This window comes from Excalfactoria chinensis, chromosome 1, assembly GCF_039878825.1.
Source record: "Excalfactoria chinensis isolate bCotChi1 chromosome 1, bCotChi1.hap2, whole genome shotgun sequence".
NCBI lineage: Eukaryota > Metazoa > Chordata > Aves > Galliformes > Phasianidae > Excalfactoria > Excalfactoria chinensis.
This window is the reverse complement of record NC_092825.1, coordinates 36,786,371-36,806,876: the sequence shown is the minus strand read 5'-3', so window position 1 is coordinate 36,806,876 and position 20,506 is coordinate 36,786,371. Positions and strand designations below refer to the sequence as shown.

The following is a 20,506-nucleotide window of genomic DNA, read 5'->3' as shown; positions in this document are numbered from 1 at the left end:
TTAAATTGATTCAGAAGCTGTGTATAAGCTTTGAGGTCTCCTGTTATCATCTGTAAACTCTATACCTATAGTTCATTTTTGCAATGTTATTAAAATCACTGGAAGTTTGAGATGCGTGTCTTTAGCAGATGGGGGTCACTCTTAAGTTTAGTTTTTTGGGATTAGAAATGAACATCTATAACAATCAGTAGCCTATCCAACTCCTAAAAAATAAGAAAGTCTATATTTAAATTTGCTACTGGTATAAGAAACATACAGCTCAAATAGAGAAATCAAGCGGAGTATTAATCAAAGTTGCCCATATGAAGTGGATACAGATGGTCAGCTTATCAAATTCAGCTAGCACCCTTAATGCAGCTGTGGACAAGGGCCACTAAATGCAAATAGAAAACTGCCAATCACTTCTTACTTCTCACAATTCAATTCTCATTTTGTAAACTCAAGTTCTCACGCGCTTCCATTTACATGCAGCATCCTTATTGTGTATGTAATATTCAGTATACAGCCTGGTGAGTCTGCAACACTGAAAGATAAGTCTTTGAAATGGCATGTCATCTCAGGGTGAACTGCTGAGCCATCATTTTTCAGGCAAGCAGTACTTCACTGCCCACATTCCCACATTACCTCTTGCAAGTGAGTGAAATTGTCTCCTAAGGCCACTACACAATACATTTTTCTGTGACTCTTTAAGAAAACCTGTACCCCCATGGCTAGTAATTCACAGTTGAAAGTAATTACTCCAACTTAAATGAAATGCAAAATTTACTTGGATTGAACAAGATCTCTTCACGAGATATAGACAAGTGTTTGCAACTTATATAGAAGAATATAGAATACTGTGGGCAACTTTGAAAACAGGACAAAAACAAAAAAAACAATACAACAACAACAAAAGAGCTTTTAAGACTCTGTTGGTAGAAAAAGATCTTTCATTTTTGCCTTCTCACCCAGCAGCACCACGCATGCTGAAATTTTCCTTTTGGAAACATTACCAATAAATAACACAGGGCAAACAAGAGCAGAGCTGACAGTCCTATGAATGTGACAGCTGCCTGGCAGTAGTGATTAGAAACCTGGAGTGCTGTTGGTAGGCAAAGATAAGGAGGACACAATGAACAAATGCTACTTATACCTGCCAATGACTATTTTGACCAAGTCCAAACCTCTCTTTGAGGCCTCACCTCTCCCAGTAACAAACCTGCCCTGGGCACTGCAGCAGTGACCTTTTCTTACAGGGCTCAGCAGCACTAATCCACCCTGTCAGCCATCCCAGCAACCGCCATACCAAAACCTTCAATTTCATCGTAAGGAAAATTAGTAGCTGCTGCCAGAACAGAATCATTAAGGCCAAATATTTCATCGACGTTGTTGTCACTACAATGAAGAACCTAATCTCAACTACTGTAAAAAATATTGATCAACAGAAAAGATTTTATAGAAGTGGCTGCAGTTATTTTCAAGAAAGTGCCTGTAAGAAAAATGGAATTTGAAAATGGCATCCTGAAAAATTATCTTGTTTTCATTTAGGTTGAATGATTTTACCTAACTTAGATCTCATTATTTTCCAGTCATTTTACTGTGAACTGTTCTCATTTCACTCAATATTCAGATATTTGATGGATGAATACATTCTTAAACATTTTCTGGTAATGTAGTGAATATTTTATCATTACTGTAGTAATATTTCCATTAACTTAATGATTCATGAACATTAATAGTGATATTAAAAAAACAGTGTGAATGAGAGCAATGACTTTGAAATAGTGCAGTTCTCCTGGTTTCCTCTTTTGCGTGTGTGTGTGATAAAAATAATTTTGTAATCCGCAAATCTTATTTAACTATATTTTTTAGTATTTATTACAAAGTGATCTTGGTGTTAGTGTTCAATAGGTAGCACCCCTTCAGAGTATACACGTTTGTGGAATACAAGAAATTGAATCAGGAGATTCCTTGATTAGATAATGAGGTCTTCTGGAGTTGTCAAACAGCAGACCATATTGCCATCAAGAATATAATATAGGAGGTCTCTCAGCAATTTTATGACAGAAATGAACTAATCGTGAGAGGCGCTACTGAGAGCTTTATTAAATAGCTTCTTCCAGAATTCTATAATAAATGCAAGGGAGAGGCACTACTGAAGAGCAGCAAGACGCCTGACATGTTCTCTTTCATCTCATCTTGGCTGCTTGTCAAATGGATGATGTTCCTCTCCACACGTAAGGATTATGTAAATAATATATGCTTGAATATTCTGAATAAAGCATCAGGATTACTAAGCAGTTTCTCTTGATTCCACATGCATCCTATTCCCATGGTGCGGTTCTGCATACATTTAACTTCTCTAATTGACTGGTGCTGTGTTCCTGGGTTCCAAAATTAAGTGAAGAACAGCTTAGAGTTTTTTCCCCGCTTTTCCTTCTAAATGGTTGGATGTTCTTTATCCAGATACCTCACACCACTAAGCCATGAAGCAACATTTCTCCCTGTTGCTGTTACTAAGTGCTAACTGCACCTTGATAATTAACTGCAGCCTTACAGAGTATCAATGGAATGCTTTATCAAAATGGACATGGACGTTAGTATGATAAAAGCACCTTTTTAAATTCAATTTTTGAAAGATGATGAAATCTACCTCTCTTCTTATTCCGTGGTGATTGCTTCACTGTTATTTTTTTTTAACTCAGAATACGTTCTCATTTCCTTCAACTCCTAGCTCAGAAATTATTGTGCTTTGCTTTTATGTTTCACTTGTTCTGACTGCTTTCCTGATAGCTAACTCACAGACATTTCTTTAAATTTCCTGCCTTCTACCATTTACTGCTGTATTTTATTTTAGTATTTTACGCCACTGCATTTGAGAAAATCTATATAAAAACACAACTCAGTAAGAAAAAGCAATTTAATACCCTGCTATGGCAGACCATAAAATTGTCACTCAGGGAAACATAATATTAAAGGTGGGAACAGACAGCCAAAAATCTTTACTCAGCAATAGAGAAGTACGCTAGATGGGACAACAAAGGCGCTTTCCAATCCAAATCTCTAACTTCACAGCCCCACTTCCTCATTGCAATATACCCTCAATTAACTTTTCATGTGTTGTTTCATCCTCTCTATTTTAAGCAAGGTATTTCAAGGAGGAATTCTGCTGGGAAAAATAAGAGTACTCTGAAAGAAGTGCACAACTGAGTCACGGAGAAATAGCATTTGGCAATGGATTTGAATCAATTCAAAAAATGAATGCAAAGTTAGTTTTGTGAAGGCTGCTTTGAATACTGTTACTAACAGTTACCATAACTATATATGCAGTGTAGCAATACACCAGTAAGTTTCTTTGCCCCAGAAAATTTACAATTTCCACAGCATTTAGGACAGGGCAGGATGGGAAAACAGTCAGGGTTAGCACTGAATAGTGTGTAGTGAGCAGATTCAGAGCTGAGCAAAGCAGCAGAGCAGCCAGAAGCTGCTTGCCTAATCAATAACACGAGCAGCAGATGCAAAGGGCAGACTTATTACAGTTAACAGGAAGAAAACACTTCCCCACTGCAGAAATAAAGCACAAGAAATGTGCAGATGCTTTTGAAGCACTTGGAAAACTTAGCATCAAGGGACTAAAAGTCTAGAAGCCAGAAAACTTGTCTGATAGTTAAAAAAACAATTAAAAAATAAATAAAAATAAAATAATAATAAATCTTTCCTCTTCTAACTGCTTGGAGTATCTGTTAAAGTTGTGGAGACAAAAGCAAAAAATATTAAGTACTGAATGACAGAGAATAATTAAAGAATAATTCCTTCTTTTGTCACTGTAACAAAGGGAAAGAGAACACATGCAGATTTTTTCCTTTTCAACCTCTGATATGCACAGTAAAATATAATGTCAATTAGGTCTGACACACAGCACCATGCCGCCAAGCAAAAACTGATAAATAATTAGTAGTTTTGAACTGCACTGTCAGGGTAAATTTTTAATTACCTAGTTCATCAGACAGTGAGAACCAAAACAGCTTCTCAAGCCTTATGTATCTTCACAAAACGCTTTGGTAATTTTAGTCTATCTATTTGGAATCATGATGAAATTTTTTTCACTGTGGTTATGTCTCCTTGGCTCATAATGTCATTCTTTATCTGTTAGCTTCCTAGGACTCTTCTTATGCTTTATCTTCCAAGAGCTGAAACCTTAGCATGCTGTGTCAGTGAAAACCATTTAAGGTCACATCCTCTTAGCTTTTAAATCCCACCAGCTTGCTAGGTGATTTTCAAAGTCAACCAGCTTTGAGCCCAGAGTCTGCATGAACAGTGACAGCAAAGAGGCAGCACAGCTTGTGGAGCATCACTCCTTCCACTGCCAACAACAGGCAGAGACATTGAATGTGTGTACATGCTCCCACTGCTTGGAGGGACACCAGTATGCAGAATTCATTCAGGTATAGATCACTGAGCTTCAGTAAATTTTTTTGCCTCCTTTGGCACTTCCCAACAGTACCACTGGCATTACAGGGGATATACAGCATCCCTAACCTTGAAGAACAGAAAAATAATAGTTAAATTCATTCAAATCTTGTATGGCTTCGGAGTGGGAGGTGATAAATATATATATATATAAGGCAAGATTCTTTCCATGCAAAATTTGCCTTCTACAATATACAGCCATTTCTATTGTACTCCTTGGAAAGAAAAAAATCAGCCCCCGAAAATGTACTGCATCAAGATAATTTAAAACAGTAAGAGACATAGCACTAAGGTAGGAACTTCAGTTTTTTGCCCAGCTGGTCTATTCCATTAGACGTTATATTTTCTTGCATGTTTGTTTCTTTTTATGCTGTCATTTTGTTTTGATTTTAGGTAAAGCAATTAAATTCAGGTAGCGTGAAATAGACTATACCTATTTAATAGCACTTCCATCAGTTCTGTATTGTGTTTCCTATAATTGTGGGCTAAATGACAGCTGTAGGTTTGTGACTTTGCACCAGCTAAACAGAGGAAAGATAGTTTTTTCCTAGAAGCAAAAACAACCCATATCATAGTAATTTTCTTGCCTTGTTGTTTGATCATTCTCTTAGAATGACTACTAATTATCAAAGCCCAAAGCATCTTCATAAAATAAAATAGTATGTCCAGAACTCAGAAGTGTTCATTCTTTTCTAAAAGAAAATAAAAAACATACATTACTTTTTCTAAGAAAAATTAATAATGACTCAGCATTCACAGGGTCAATACATATTCACAACAGCGACTTGCTGCAATGAAGCACAGTTTAGTTATAACATATCAATATTTGATATTAGAAAATGAAGTCATTCTTCAGCTTTGAACTTGAATGTCAAAGTCTATGACAGAGGAAAGTTCTGCTGAGAAGGTTCCAAGACCTCTGGCAAGCTGGGCTTATGGCAGTGAGCATGCCAGAATCTCAGTTAGAGAGATATGGCAGCTGCTTTAATAAATCAATGCCAGTAGAGCAACCAGTCACCCTGGATCTCTCCCCAGCATCCTGAATCTCTCTCTGATCTCCCATAAAAGTCATCTTGATTTAAAGCTGGAGCAGACCAAAAATCAGGGCTACTGCTTGGCTTAAGCTAGGCAAGAAAAGAACAAAACCAAAGCAAATGGAAAAACAAAACACAAAAGCAAATTAAAAAAATCCTTCATCAGCTAGAATGCTTCAGGAAAATGTAACAGCACACATCTCTAACCCACAAATTACTCCAATTAGATGCCTAGGACTCAGAGGCAAATCACTAACATGAAGCTGGAGTAAACCCTGAATGGCTTCAGCATATGGGGAAAAACACAACAACAACAACAAAAAAAAAACAACTCCTTGTTACTAAGAAACTCTCTCTTCCTACATTAATAGATGATGGCAATGCTTGAGCTGGAGAGAAGAATAGCAGGACAGAGCTGAAATACAAATAGGACTGCAGACAGCAACACAAATTGCCTGTTGCAATTAATAGTCTTTGCTAGTTTAGATATTCCTCTCTCACATTCCTGTCTGTCGCATTTGTTACCACCCACTCTGAGATGCTGAAGCAATTTCTTGGAATGTTTCACGTTGGCAGTATTTATCAGGATGTCAAAGGCTTCTTTCCAAATTGAATACTGACTGACAACAGCCTTTTGCTACTTGTTCTCATTTTTGCCTAATGATCCTGTCTTCCAGCTCCCTAGCATGGAATGCAGTTTCACACCAGAATGAACATGAGTGTGCCAAAACCAGCAAAAGAGATTGAAAGAGAAGCTGAAGAAAGATGCGGCTGTTCAAAGTGCAACAATGGGCTAGCATTTAACACCACAAAATAAAACCTAAAACAGAAGGGCAATCACCTTCGTAAAAGTAACTGAACATCAACAACACATATTTCCTGAAGAGGGCTACTAAGATGATCAGAAGGCTGGAGCACCTATCCTATGAAATAAGGTTGAGGGAACTGGGCTTGTTTAGCTTGGAGAAGAGAAGGCTCCAGGGAGACCAAAATGTGGCCTTACAGTACTTGAAGGGAGTGTATAAACAGGAGGGGCAATGACTGTTTACAAGGCTGGATAGCAATAAGACAAGAGGGAATGGTTTTAAACTGAGATGGGACAGGTTTGGGCTAGATATTAGGAGGAAGTTTTTCACTCAGAGTGTGGTGACACACTGGAACAGGTTGCCCAAGGAGGCTGTGGATGTCCCATCCCTGGAGGCATTCAAGGCCAGGCTGGATGCAGCTCTTGGCAGCCTGGTCTGGTGGTTGGTGACCCTGTACATAGCAGGGGCTTTGAAATGAGATGATCATTGTGGTCTTTTTCAACACAGGCCATTCTATGATTCTATGAACATAGATTTCAGACTGGTACCATCACTGAGCTGTAATCCCACCATCAAAAATGCAGAGGCGATAAATTTTAAATGATGCAGTCACTGTGGGAAAATGTAAGGGAAAGTCTTACAGCTATTTAGTGGGTTATGCATTCAGTCAAATGCTTATCAACATGGAGAACCAGAGTGTATTTTGAAGTATCCTTCAGAAAGATAAGACTTCTGATTAGCATTCTCTTCTTTTATAGTAAGAAAAAAATAACAGTAGCAGATGCCAAATATAAGATTAAACATCCAAATAAAAGGAGCTGGAAGAAGCCGAGAAAGAAAAACACTGCAGATAAATACCAGAGTACAGGAAAGCGGGTCAAACCTAAAAGACACCCCAGGAGGTATAAAGGGATTCAATACTGCTTCAGAAGACGGATGCAAGGAGAAATAAATGACTGGTGTGATTTCAGAGTTCAAAGGTTAAAAATGTCCTTTCTTGTAAAATGAAAAAGGGGAGGGAACCAATTAATAAGTTAGCTTCAGCCAAGTCTTGCAGGCAGGAGATAAGGCCAGAGAAGAAGCATCATGAAGTCATGCTATCCAAATGGGAATACAGAAGGCTTTCATAAAAATATCAGAGGACAAAAACTAGCAGTAAGAAGCAGGAAGAAGAATCCATTACCGAAGGGGGTATGGTTTTAAATTAGCTTGGAAATAAAGGGATATAGTGCCTCTCTTCTTAAAAACCCGTGTTTAATCATATAAATTAAAACTCTGGCAAAACTTTGGCTTTAAAAAGCCCATGTTCTTCTGGTGATTTTTTTTTTTTTAATAGTTCTAATTTTATTATTATTATTTTTTTAAATTTAGAGAAAAATAGCAGACAGAGCATCTTCATGGCAAAACAGGAATATACTACCAGCTTTCCAAAAATGCATGAATGATTGCCTGTGTTCTCATCCAACATTATGTCTCTGACAAAAAAAAGACTGTTAGTACAAAAACAAAAATGCACTCAGAATCCAAAGAAGTACTGTGACTGTTTAACGTATCGAAAATTACAGGAGCCTGAGTATACAAAGTGAAATAGCATGTAAAGCACACTGCTTGTACAACTACTCTAATTTGCAACATATCTACCACAAGGTCAGTCATTTATTTGTATCGAATAATTACAGTCATATATTGTTTACCACCTCTGCTGTTAGTTTCATGAGATTTACTGAGATTGTAATATGAAGCCAGCTGATCCTCAGGGCTTGTACAAAGTCCTGATGGCATTGTCACATAGACTTCATTATAACATGACAGATAAATATGGATTAGAAAGCTTAGAAACTGCAGCAGAGAAGGAATCAGTTTTTTTTTTTTTTTTTTTTTTTTTGCTACGATAGGATATTACTTTGAAGTACTATACTGAAAAATATATCTTTTCTGACATAATACAGCACTGCTTTATCTAGCATTTAATATAGTGTTCTATCTCATCTATCTGACTAAAATGTTACACACAGATACTGCAGGTTACATTCCCTAGTTCACACCAATTGCACCCAGAACACCTCCAGGCCATACCAGGATTCCTACAGCCTAAAGACAAATGGAAATTAGCGAAACATCTTTTATAATCGAGAGCATCTGAAGGGCTCTTGAGTGACCATTTGGCTAAATGCAGTAGCTGGCAAGAGCTGAAGTATGAAGCTAAGGGAGCAACACCACCTCTGTTGAGCTGCTGGCAGTATTGCTGAGACTGCTAGGGCACCCTCTGCACCTGGCCAACTTTCTCTGCAAGAAAGGGCCCAGCATAATTCACTGCAAGAACTTACTGCATCCATGCTGAAAATAGAGCCAACAGAAATACTTGCATATTTTTCAGCCAACAACCCATAAAGTCTTTTCAGAGCATCCCAGTTGAGTTGGATGAGGAGGATGCACAGTTCTCCTGGTGTACTAATCAGAGCCAAAGTCAACCTTACATTAATGCATACTGTACTTGTTGTGGCACATATGCTCTTGAGAATAGCATTCTCTTCATATCCCTTTGATGTCTTGTGTGCACACAGCCTCATGAGAATTTTAGGTGTTTAAGAGACACATAATAATTCTCTTTAGGTACATAATTAGCAACAAGATTTGCCCATTCTTCATGATAAAGTCACTTCTCTGCTACGTCTCTAGGAGCATCCTGCTCTGGGTTCAGCCAGACCAACTTCCTGCCTGCCCTTTTCTCATATGCTCCTTTGGAAGAACTGCAGGGAAAGCACTAAATCATTCTGAGCACTCTCTGGCTAACTGTAAAGAAAATTCAGAGTGTGTTAACAATCTTTTGGGGGAAGTTTTTAAATGGTGAATATGGTCTTGTGTGTAGAGTATGCACTAGAGACCCACAAGAAAGCAGACAGCATGGGGGGGCCCAATGTAGGAGTTGTTCCTTCTTTTTTAGTGGGGCCAAGTACTAAAACACAAATAATAAATGTTAGTCAGATTACATAAATCAGAAATCCACAATATTCTCATGAGGTTGTTCCAGCAAAAATACACGTGTCTTCTAAAATCATACTGGTTCAACATAGTGATGTTTATTCTTCTTTCAGGAACAGAAAAGTACAAAGAAACATAGCAAGATTCATAGCTGAGTTTCCTTAAAGAGCAAAGGCTTTCTATGACATGTACATTAATCTACAGATTTATCCTGAAGAAATTCTCCAGGGTCAATTGAAAAGAGAAAGCAATTTACTAAATCTACAACTTAAGCATCCAACTCTTGAATCTAATCACTATTGTTCAGGAAAACCTGGTTATGTGTAAGGCATAATCTTTAAGTTATGGCACACTCTTATAAAAAGATTTTTGGAAATAGTGTAGAGAACAGGACAGGAGGCTGGAAAAGAAGGAGAAACACTTCAAATTCAGCTTTATGAGGAACAGTGACTTCTTGAAAGGATCACCGGCAAAAACAAAATCTGGGATCCCTTTCGATTGAGTAGTATTTTTACAAAAAGCTGCAAATTGAAAAGTGTCAACGGCAATTTGGCATCATAATAACCTACAGCAAGGCCACAACTACAAACCCAGAAATGCTCTGATGCCTTCTTGAAAGAGAAGATCAATGCCCTTGTTCCTTGACAGTTCAATTCTTAGTGAAAGAAATGCACTTTTTGGATTTTATTGCTGTTTTCCTAGAAGACAGAGAGCAGCTGAATGTTTTCGGAGCTGGGCATGGTAGAGAAGATGTCTGCCATGTTCCTAAAGCTTCCAGAAAACGAATATCATATACAAAACTCATTGTTCTGTTCTTCTTTTTATCAACACCACAGCCAGTGTGAGAAACAGAGCTCCTGTTAAGGAAATAGCAATGATTCCCTGAGAAAGTGTTAGATATGCTCACTGGGGACAAAGAACCAATACTGCGTGAAGCATTGCTGGTCAGTTACCTTCAGTATTTATCTCCTCTGTGCCAAGTTGTACCAAATAGGTGCAGCAGACCCAAGAACCTGACACGGTACCCCCAGAGCAGCAATCCAAAATTAATAAACTCTCTCATGTAAATTTTCAGCAGTGGAGTCTGCTTTTACTGCCCATGTTGGAAATTGGCAGAAATTTTGTTCAAGTTCTTGAGACTCACTTACCACTACTCAGTATTCAGAGGCACACTGGAATGACACTCATATACAAAGCCTAGTCTTATTAAAATTTCCTGTATCGCCAGTCCACTCAAGTTTTTCCAAAAGAAAACATGATGGATAATATTATAGAACACAGTTCTAATGAAAATGGGGTTAGAAAATTAGCACAATTTATCTGGAAGGCTTTAAATTATCACTGTCAACATCATTATGAATACACAAAAAGATTATTTTTCCTAAATGGTTTTCCATTGAGTTTATCCACCTTATATTCAGTCATTTTTTGAGAGCATTACTTTATCATTAATTTAAATGATTAAAAAAAGAGAAAGAAAGATGTACAAGATAGGAGATCATAAACTTCCTTCTGTCCCGAACAAAGGGAAAATACATAGAATAGAGCCATTTCAGGTATTTTTCTTTTAAGCATCAAAAGATTTGGGTCATGTATGGCATACTAAGGCAATTCTTTTCATGATGGGGAATGATTTTCACTTGAAGAAGGAATAACATTTTGTCTCTAAAGAAAAATTGAATTTTCTTTCAATAGCTTTTATGTACAGAAGAAACTGGTTTTCCTAAAATGGAGCTATTCTAAAAACCCTTGAAAGGCAATTCCTTCTACTAAGGGATGACCCCTGGATGACAGTATATCATGTCGTGCTGTGGCTGATTTAAGTACATATAGGTTTGTCACATCACTACAGTGCACCATTAGAATTTCTTTTATTTTAGGAGAAAACCAAACAAAATCAAAACCAAGCCAAAACAAGCAAAAAATAAATATCATTATTTTTTTAAACATAAAAGAGCGCTCCATCTTAACATAAACTGAAAGCTAGCTGTCTAGCTATGTTTTGAGTGTAGGCAATAAAAAGAGATGAGAACTTCTAGACAGTGGTTCACAAGTTATGAAGATTATACACTGTTATCAATCACTAACTTCTCATAAAGCTTTACCTTTCCTCCAGTTACACCAGACACAGATCACCTATTAAATTCAGTCTACATTGGTGTTTGATTCTGTCAATAAACATCTAATAGAATTATCAAGATTTGATCTCAAAAAATCAAGATAACCACAGCTCACCTTAATTCCTCATGGCTTGTTCCTAAAGTTCATGATCTTACTCCTAAAATTGTGTGTGTATTTCAAATTAAACTTTCAGATTTCAGGCAATGGCTATCGATATTAATCTGTTAATGAACAACTGGAAGGTGTGTAATACATAAACTGATATTTTCTGTCTCGGTAGTCTCTTTCCCAAAACCCAGTTGAAATCCCATTGCTTCGAAATATCTGAATTTCATCTTTAACATGATATCCTGAGGAATTCACTAAACAAACAAATAAATAAAAATTGTAGCATATGAAAATACCAAACACTCTAGCTTGTACCAGTACGATTTAGTTCTGAAAAAAAAAAAACAAAAAAACACCTTGAAGAATGAAGAATACCTGTTCTGTCCATTGTACTTTCCAGTGAAATGCACTTATTTTCAAAGCTACACATGCTTTTAAATTTCAGTAGAGAAAATTTTTTGCTTTCCTGAATTTACCTACACAGCAGTTAATAGCTTTAGCAGCCAGTTTACATTCTGTTCTACAATGTGAAATGGATCTAGAGAAACATACATCCAGAATAAATATAAGAAGTTGTTTAAAACACTGCAGATAAAAGTTGATGCACATAAGTAATAGATTAAGGAAATATTTGTTCAGACAAGATTAAATGAGAAAAAGCTATTTAAAATTCTTTTAAGTAATATAGTTTACATCATTCAGTCTGCTTTAGCTATATTGCATCCTTTTGTGCAAAACTTGATTTACAAAACATACTGTGGGTTCTACTCATGAGTTTACACATCTGATCATGCTCAGACTGTTATGGTAATCTTTCGTTGACAAAAGAAATCTTTGAAGACTTAATATTTTAACAGTAAGATATAGATGAGATTGATGCTGCAACTACAAAAGAAAACAAACTCTAAGCACATTGCTGCATCAACTATTTCCCTGTAAGCAGCTGAGGCTGTCAACAGTGCTCGAAGAGCAGGCAGAAGGGGCAGGACTGCCTTCTAATCTCTCCACCAAAAGAAGACTCAGAGATGATACTTAAGGTTCACAAGCAAAATGTGAACACACACACACACAAATAAAATAAAATAAAGTGCTTTTTTCTTTCTTTTTTCTTTTTCTTTTTTTTTTTTTTTTTTTTTTTTTTCTGTTTGTTTACAGTTATAAAGGTTAGCATGTGTTGAGCTCAACAGCAGGCATCACACAGCAAGGAGCATTCTCTGTCCTGGCTGGCTGCTTTGCAGCCAGTGCTGCAGCCTTCCCATCTTACCCTCCATTCTTTCTCCTTTTTAACAATCTCTTTAGCCAGCTCATAGGAATAAAAGCCCATTTATTCCTCTGAAAATTAAGACTCCCACATTTTTTTTTATGCTGCCTGGCTTTTCATATATCCTCTTCATTTTGTATGAACAGCCCATAACCAGATTTCAACTAGATTCCAGTCTTCTTTTTTAGCCACTTATGAGGAAGTTACCTTGCAGTATAGTTCCCAAAACAGACTGAACATCACCACAAGACACATAGCATCACTGCTTTAAACTAAGTGTAGCACACTGCAATGGAAAGGGTCTAAACCTTGAGGTTTTCCCTGCCACACTGCAAGCATCCCTACAAGTGAAGTAAATATGCACTCTCATCCTTGGAATGTTAAGCTTAAATTACCATTATCCTTCCTTTTACCTGCCTGTTTCATCCACCTCTCAACTAGGAGGAGCAGCCAATGCACAAAACAGCTAGAACCTGTCAGAATGGACCATTACACCCTATTTTCATTACCTCCTGTGGGTGCAAAAAATGCTCTCCATTTTTTCTCTTCCTCATCATTCTGCATGTCTGCTGAAGATGCCAAATCTAAGGGATCTTTAAAGTGAATTTACCACTAATAAATCAAAATCAAACAATTTTTATGGCATTTCAAAAGAATTGCTTTCTATGAAAGTGCTAATTGTAATATTCTCATAATTCTTCAACTATGTTTGCCAAACGGGCATACATATGCATATGAAGAAGTACTTCAATCTGGTAAGAAGCAATCAGAAAAACAGTTTAATAAATGACGTAAGTAGTAAACAAGAATAGCTTACTCCTTGAGGAACTAGGTCTCTCCTATGCAAATTAGAACAAAAGACAGCTAAGTGATCACACATTGCTGCCTCTCCAATACTAAGTTCTCAAAATCGCAATTTTTATATACAGTTTCATGAATTATATCTAAAACATGCCATGTTTTTAATGTCTGAACTGTAAACTCAATTGCAATTATTTCATTGCACATTTCAGTAAGATTTTTGTTTGTTTGTTTTTTGTTTTTACATAGGTACGGAGGGGAACAGAATTACAATATTATTTCCTCCAGCCATCAACCAAATAAACCATCAACCAAATCAAGACATCTGAAAGAACATTATATGTTTCTTGACCTCTAGGCACAAATATGCATCACACCAGAGATTCAAATTCTTTGATTTTATGTTTTAGCCTGGGGTATTTTAGGTAATGACTTATATCTTGCTACCCATGTTTTGTTCTAACACAAGGGAGCCAGCATGTTAGTCTTTGCTGACAGTAGTGAAGTACAGCAGTAAACCAAAATGATGCTGCTACTGAAACTGGAAAGTGCATTTTAGTTAGTTACTATTAAATACACTGATACTCTCCTCAGAAGTAAATTACAATCAAAATAAACTATCTGCATTTTTCCCACAGGGAAAGCAATAGCAATCTGCTAAAATACGTTAAGTCCAGCCCCATTTCAAATAACTTTTAAGTATCTGAACAAAACTTGGAGATGAGCAGAAATAAAGACTGCATGACATTAATGCACAGCTCCACACCACCCACTCTGAAGGAACAGATTTGTGAGAAGGTTAAATGCACCAGCTATAAACAGACACCCTTCAGTTTAATGGCCCTACAGAAAATTATATGCTCAGTTCATTTAGCTCCACATGAGAATGCAATTCACTTCCATTCCCTGTAAGTATAAAAACTTAGTTGATTTTGTCCCTCTTTCTGCCACTTGAGAAAAAAAACAGAAAACTTCATTTGTCATTCACTCCATGTAAACATTTGCAGCTCATTCTTGTTTTAAAGTAAGAATCTGCCATGCACTGTTCTTGCATTTCCAAATGCCATTTCCTTATGTAAGCTGGATGTAAATAAACATTTCTGCAGACATGATGATGAAGGATCATGACAGTTTAACATACTAATGACACATGCTAACAATGCAGTTTATGTCACCGACACTAATAAAATATCTGATCTAACAGCTTACACAGCTGTTAAGTGTTTCCATTTTCTGGACTGTAGTTCTGCAGGCAACTTCCACAGACACTTAAAGCAACTAAGGAATGGGACAACCTCACAAAGCGAGACCAAAGTCCAGTTGTTCTGCTTACCTTATATTGTCCAAATCCTTACTTTTGGAAGCATGATCAGAAATAAAGTCATACTCAATTCAAATGCAATTCTTTCTAAATTAATAATGCTGTACAAAATCGTATTACTGAGAATTTTACTTTTCATTGTGCATTATAAAATAAGGAATTTATTCTCAAAGGATCCTAATACTTTAAGTTATAATGAGCCAAAAAGCCAGAAGCGCTCCTTTTTGATATAATTATTCTATTCTTCATGCATGGATGCACATGTATTTATGCTGTAGGTAGTTAAATTTAGTATCCTTATTTTGCAGAAACATAAAAAAACGAATTATGCATTGAAATAGATAGTTCTGACTAGTAACATTCTTGAGAGCCTAACAGATGCCAAAATGGGGAAAGATTTACACCAGAGATTATGGAAATGCAGGATCATTCGAGAATAATAAAAGTAAATGGTGGGAAATGTTAACAGTAACAGCTGTGAAAAGAAATTACACAAGATTAAAAGGATAGAAGAGAGCAACAACAGTAAAAACAGAGCTTTAAATTTAAATTGCTCCACAAGAGGCACACTTTAATTATGCTTTCTTGAGATATTTGAGTAATAATTGCAAAAACAGTAAAAAATAGATGTTTATTATTATTTTGGTGCCCTAAGGCCCTACTAATACTGTAAAACCACAGCCAGGAAAGTTATAGCAGGTCATGCAACTGGATGAATGAAACTAACTTTAAGGCCTATAACCACTTTTTTCAGTTTAAGCCCCTCCACAGCCTTCCCAGGCATACTAAGCAGTGAAGTCAGGTGCAGCAAATGTATTGGAAGCCTCCCACAGTGCAGCTGATCTACAGCAAAAGAAGATCCATCATAGAGGGGTATATATCAATTTTACAGCTTATTATTTCATTTCTGCAGGATAATATTTGTGCTGTTGCCATTGGCAGTGATCCTTAGAGCTGGGTAGAACTGAAACATCAGGAGATGGAAGGCAGGTTTGATGTGTGCAGACAGTGAAGAGCACAAATGTGGGATACACGTTTCCTTTTAACTATTTGTAGTAAATTCTAGAAGCAATAAAGTGAGAAGGTAACAGTTGCAACACAGCAGAGGAGTGATCACATCAACACCAAACTGAAGGGGCACACTACAGGCAGCACGATATCAGAACAGTGCTCACATACATGACATTTCACAACAGTAATTGGACAGGAAGGTAATACAAAGTATGCTTGTGCACTGAACAATCCCCCAAGGAGTCAAGTTCTAAAACACCACCATCAATTTCAGTCTATTGTCAGAATTTTCCAGTACAAGACTGAGCATCATATTCCATTAGGGTTTTAAGTTAGATCATGGTCTCTCTTGGACTCTTCTGATACTACCATGAAACAGAGGGCTCCTCATTCAATACCTTGGAGATCCTTTTCCAAAAGTTCAATATTCATTGAAATGTTCAAGGTTCATCTATGCTGATAAACACCAGAAGAAGACTTATAGTCTTTCATGCAGGAAGTCAGTTAGTAAACCTCAAGCAGAATCTGGAATTATTTTATAATTATAATTAATTATGTATTATGGTGATTATGGTTTGGCTGAGAACAAGCAGATCAGCCTGAATGCATCTGAGCTAACTGCCAAATCTTCTACATGTGCGACAGATGGTGGAAACATTTTAAGGGCTCCCCGTGCACAAGAACTCTGAAGCCATGCAAAAGGGCGCTCGGATTCAATGGAACAGCTAAGTCGCAAAGCAGGTCATGATAAAAGCACACTAAGCAGCACTAGCTACCTTTACAGATTTGTTTTTTTCCAGGGAAGAGGTGAAAAAGTGCAATCAAGAGATGTCAAGAGAAAATAACATAATTTACACTTACCACTGTGAAAGTGAAGAAAACTGTGATTTTTGATAGTGTGCTAAATTCAGCAGGTGTACAGTACAGAAGGACAATGTGACTGAACTCAGTAGAGCTATATACCCTCCTGGGTAAGGGCTCCATTAGGCCTCCTTAACAGCTTTTATTGACAATATGGGGTGGTTTGGAACTACTGCTATTTACTTTTCAATGAACCTTATTCTTTCCAAGAATGTAATTCATTTTGTGCGGTTATGTTTAATCTCTTTTGGCTCATCATACTTTGAAAAAGGTTTTGAACTCCAAGAATGTTCCTTAAATACTCCCTCTAAGAGTCCCAGAGGGCAAATGATAGAGAGTAGAGCAGGAAGACGGAAGAATAAATGAAAAGGAGTATCATACCACTGAGGGAGAGCTCTCCCAACCACATCCCAAGTTACGCTCACTGCAAACAATTTGTCTTGCCCTCTAATTTTTTATGGGATCTGAAGGAAGGTAACTCACAAGTAAAAGGCACCTACAGACAAAAAAAATCTCATTTTTTTTTGAGAAAACATGAATATCCAACTACTGACATGTGCCAGTTCCCTTCATCCTTTTACTGAACCATTTCAATTCTTTCTCCAGAACAACCAACCGCACTGCATTCCTTTCTACTGTGATCTGCTTTCCTGAGCAGCATGCAAGCAACTCTTGAGCCTTAGCTTATGTTGCATTCATGCGTTTAACTTTTTATGAAGTTGTTCAAAGGGCAATTTAATATTATTGTTTGGATGAGTTTATTCATGCTATGTTTCCAAAAGGAGATCCTTGAACGCTTTGCTTTTTGGCACTCACCAAAGAAGCAGAAATGCAAGTGCCATCAGAAACCAACTTAAGAGTGCAATCAAATTGTAGACCTGATTGTCTGTTTACACAAGATTATGCCCTTAATTTTAATGAGTTGAGAATCAGACACAAAGTATACATTTTCCAGAAATGGCATTACTCTTAGGGATATTATCAGCTCACCTGCCTGAAGAAACTGCCATCTCACAAAAACAAAGAAGTTGTAAAACGTAAGCAGGAGCTGCAGTTTGGGTCATCAGAGAAGATCTAAGATGAATTTTCATGAAGAACATACAGCTGCTGTCAGCAAAATTTGCTGGCTGCAGTGATGGACAGACAGGTTCTCTCTCTGGATGCCAGCTAATGTAAATCAGATATTTGCAGCCTATCATTTATATTCTCCCTGCACAGAGATGCCAGCAGAATCTTTTACAACAGAAAGGGCAGGGCAAATCCTGCCAACTATGAAAATGGTCGACAGTAATGATACTATAGAGAAAATGCTAATGTTGTTCATATATCTACGTGGCGGACAGGAAATAGAATAATGCACATCCATAGAAGTTCATCAAACTAGTGGCAAAAAACACCTTGAAACCCTGAAAAACCTACACCTTCCCCTCACCTCCCTCTTTACTTTCCAAAGTATAAAAATTATATATAAAAAGCTACATGAGATGATAATGAATCTCAGGTATCCACACTGTTGTGAAGGTTCAAAACATCTCCTTTCAAACAAAGCAGGAGTCATAGCAATTTCTATACTGTTTTTTTACCTGCTTTCATATATATGTGTGACATGCTTTGGTGAAGATCACAATAAACAGTTTTAAGTGACCTAGAACAATTTTTCTGTGATTCATTTTTGGCAAGCATATGTTTTGCTGTCATCAGAACTCATAAAAATACTTGAGCTTTTCCCACTTCCTAAACACCTTCTTGCTGCTTCAAGGAATAGAGAACACTTATATACAAAAAAATAAGTGTCAAGCATGATTAACGTGCAAAAAAAATCAAGCACAGAAAGGTCAGAAAATGGCAGTATAGTCTAATCTTTAATTTAAATTCCTCATGCCTGTGCGTAATGATTAAGTTTTTAATTACATGATAACAAATGGCAGGTACTATAGCATCCCATCCGGACAAGCACAAGCTTTCATTGTTTGTATAAGGGTAAACTGTCTGCACAAAGTAAATCCAACTTCACAACCATAGTCTCAAAATAAATGACTTTGAGGACTGCTCATGCAGTTTACTAATGTCAAGAGCAGTCTGAGAATGTACAGTGAAGACAATATATAAAACTCTAGTAGTTGAGATCAAGTAACTCTTCCATAAGTACGCACGAATTCCAATATTTTAAAAACCTTGTGTCTTGCCGAACACTTGTCAGCTTTTCACTCAAGACCCAAAACAATCTCCTAACAATTCTGAACTCTCTGCTTCAAAATCTAACATGAAAAAGACTCAGAATTAAAAGACTCAGAAACAACAGAGTAGTTAAGGGTGTGATATTTTTTAGCCACTCTGACAAGTCAATATAAACACACTAAAACAGATTTATGTACTGGCAAATACTGGACAATCTCATTAATTGAGAACTGATAGCCTCTCCATATTTTCACATTCAGAACATATGTAACTGCACACTATACAGAACAAATTAACGTATACATTACTAAAGGACACATCAAAGCAAAACAAACACAAAGGCTCAGAGTAGCACCTAGGGTATGAAGAATGAGAAGAAAATTTTAAAATCCCTAAATTTGGACATCCTTTTTGCAAGGAAAATCTGGTTTTGAATAACTTAAAAAAAAGATCTCTAATAACTTCCCATCCCAGATGAACTAGATATACAGAAACATAAAAATGTGGGCATTATCAGTGTTCTCTGTCTTCCATTATTTGATTCCTATCTCCTAAATTGTCCACCATCTCTCCCACTTTATGCTTAAGGTTCTTGTTCTCACATACAGAGCTCCACAAAAGTCTCTCCTGCCCACATTTCATTTTCTCCTTCTGTTACTCCCTGGGTTCTATCCAACTTAATTTTCTTAAACGCCTACTATAACTTTTCGTGTCTTTGCATCATATCATTGCTTGTGTTCTAAATAACCACCACAAATCATCTAAAATAGACTTTTTCTTCAAGGTCAATAAATGCTAAGACAGTCAAAGCAATCCTTTATTTTAAGTAACTGGAATCTCTAGAAGAAAATTATGCTATCTACCCTACTGCACTGCATGTATTGTTTAACTAATGCAGACTGTTCCTGACTTGTGTCATAGATGTTTTTTCACTGAAAAACTAGGAGAAATGAAAATAATATTACATGTAGGTTACTGTCCTGAAGCTTCAACTAACTTGCCGCTCTACAGACCTTTTAACCCTTCTTGATTAAACACATTGATTTTGAAAGGATGGGACTGAGATCAAACCCCTAAAACTGAAGACTGCCAAATTTCACAGCTGCTCCTTATCTCTGTGCTTGTCTGACCAAAACCTCAGAGCTGACAGCTCTGTGATGATGAAGTTCTGCAATAGTTAGGTTATGGATATGTATTTCTCAGAGATGGACACAAGCCACCAAATGTGAAAATGCTTTAAGATCAAGGAAGAGAAAAAGAAAACTCTTGCCTGATCTTCAGAAGTAGTAGTGGGAGTACGTTTTTATGCTCACACCTATATATACATGTATGGAGGTATGATAATGTCTCTTTTCATGCTGCATGAACAGTAGCACATAACCACACTTATTGCCTCCCACTGCTCAGGGGCAATATAGTGGAAGAAGAGCAAGGTTCTGGTCCCAGCCAACTCCAGGAGTATGTTTTATACCACTTGTCAGGCACAGGCAAGCTTCCTGCTGCCTAGGGACTCTGTGTATTCTCCCCATGCTCATTTACTGACAAGGCAAACCCATAAAAATCATGCCTTTTT

At 37.0% G+C, this 20,506-nt stretch overlaps 1 protein-coding gene across 10 annotated transcripts in view; it reads right to left on the bottom strand.

Moving 5' to 3' along the window:
- Positions 1-20,506, bottom strand: part of NAV3 (neuron navigator 3) — a 516,270-nt gene that overhangs the window by 73,825 nt on the left and 421,939 nt on the right. For 6 of the 10 annotated variants that reach the window (XM_072326950.1, XM_072326948.1, XM_072326942.1 and 3 more), the window contains one exon: positions 14,896-14,916. The exons of the other annotated variants lie outside the window; for them this stretch is intronic. In XM_072326950.1, coding sequence (XP_072183051.1) covers positions 14,896-14,916 — 21 coding nt within the window. The remainder of the gene's footprint in view (positions 1-14,895; positions 14,917-20,506) is intronic. 10 annotated transcript variants of the gene reach the window in all.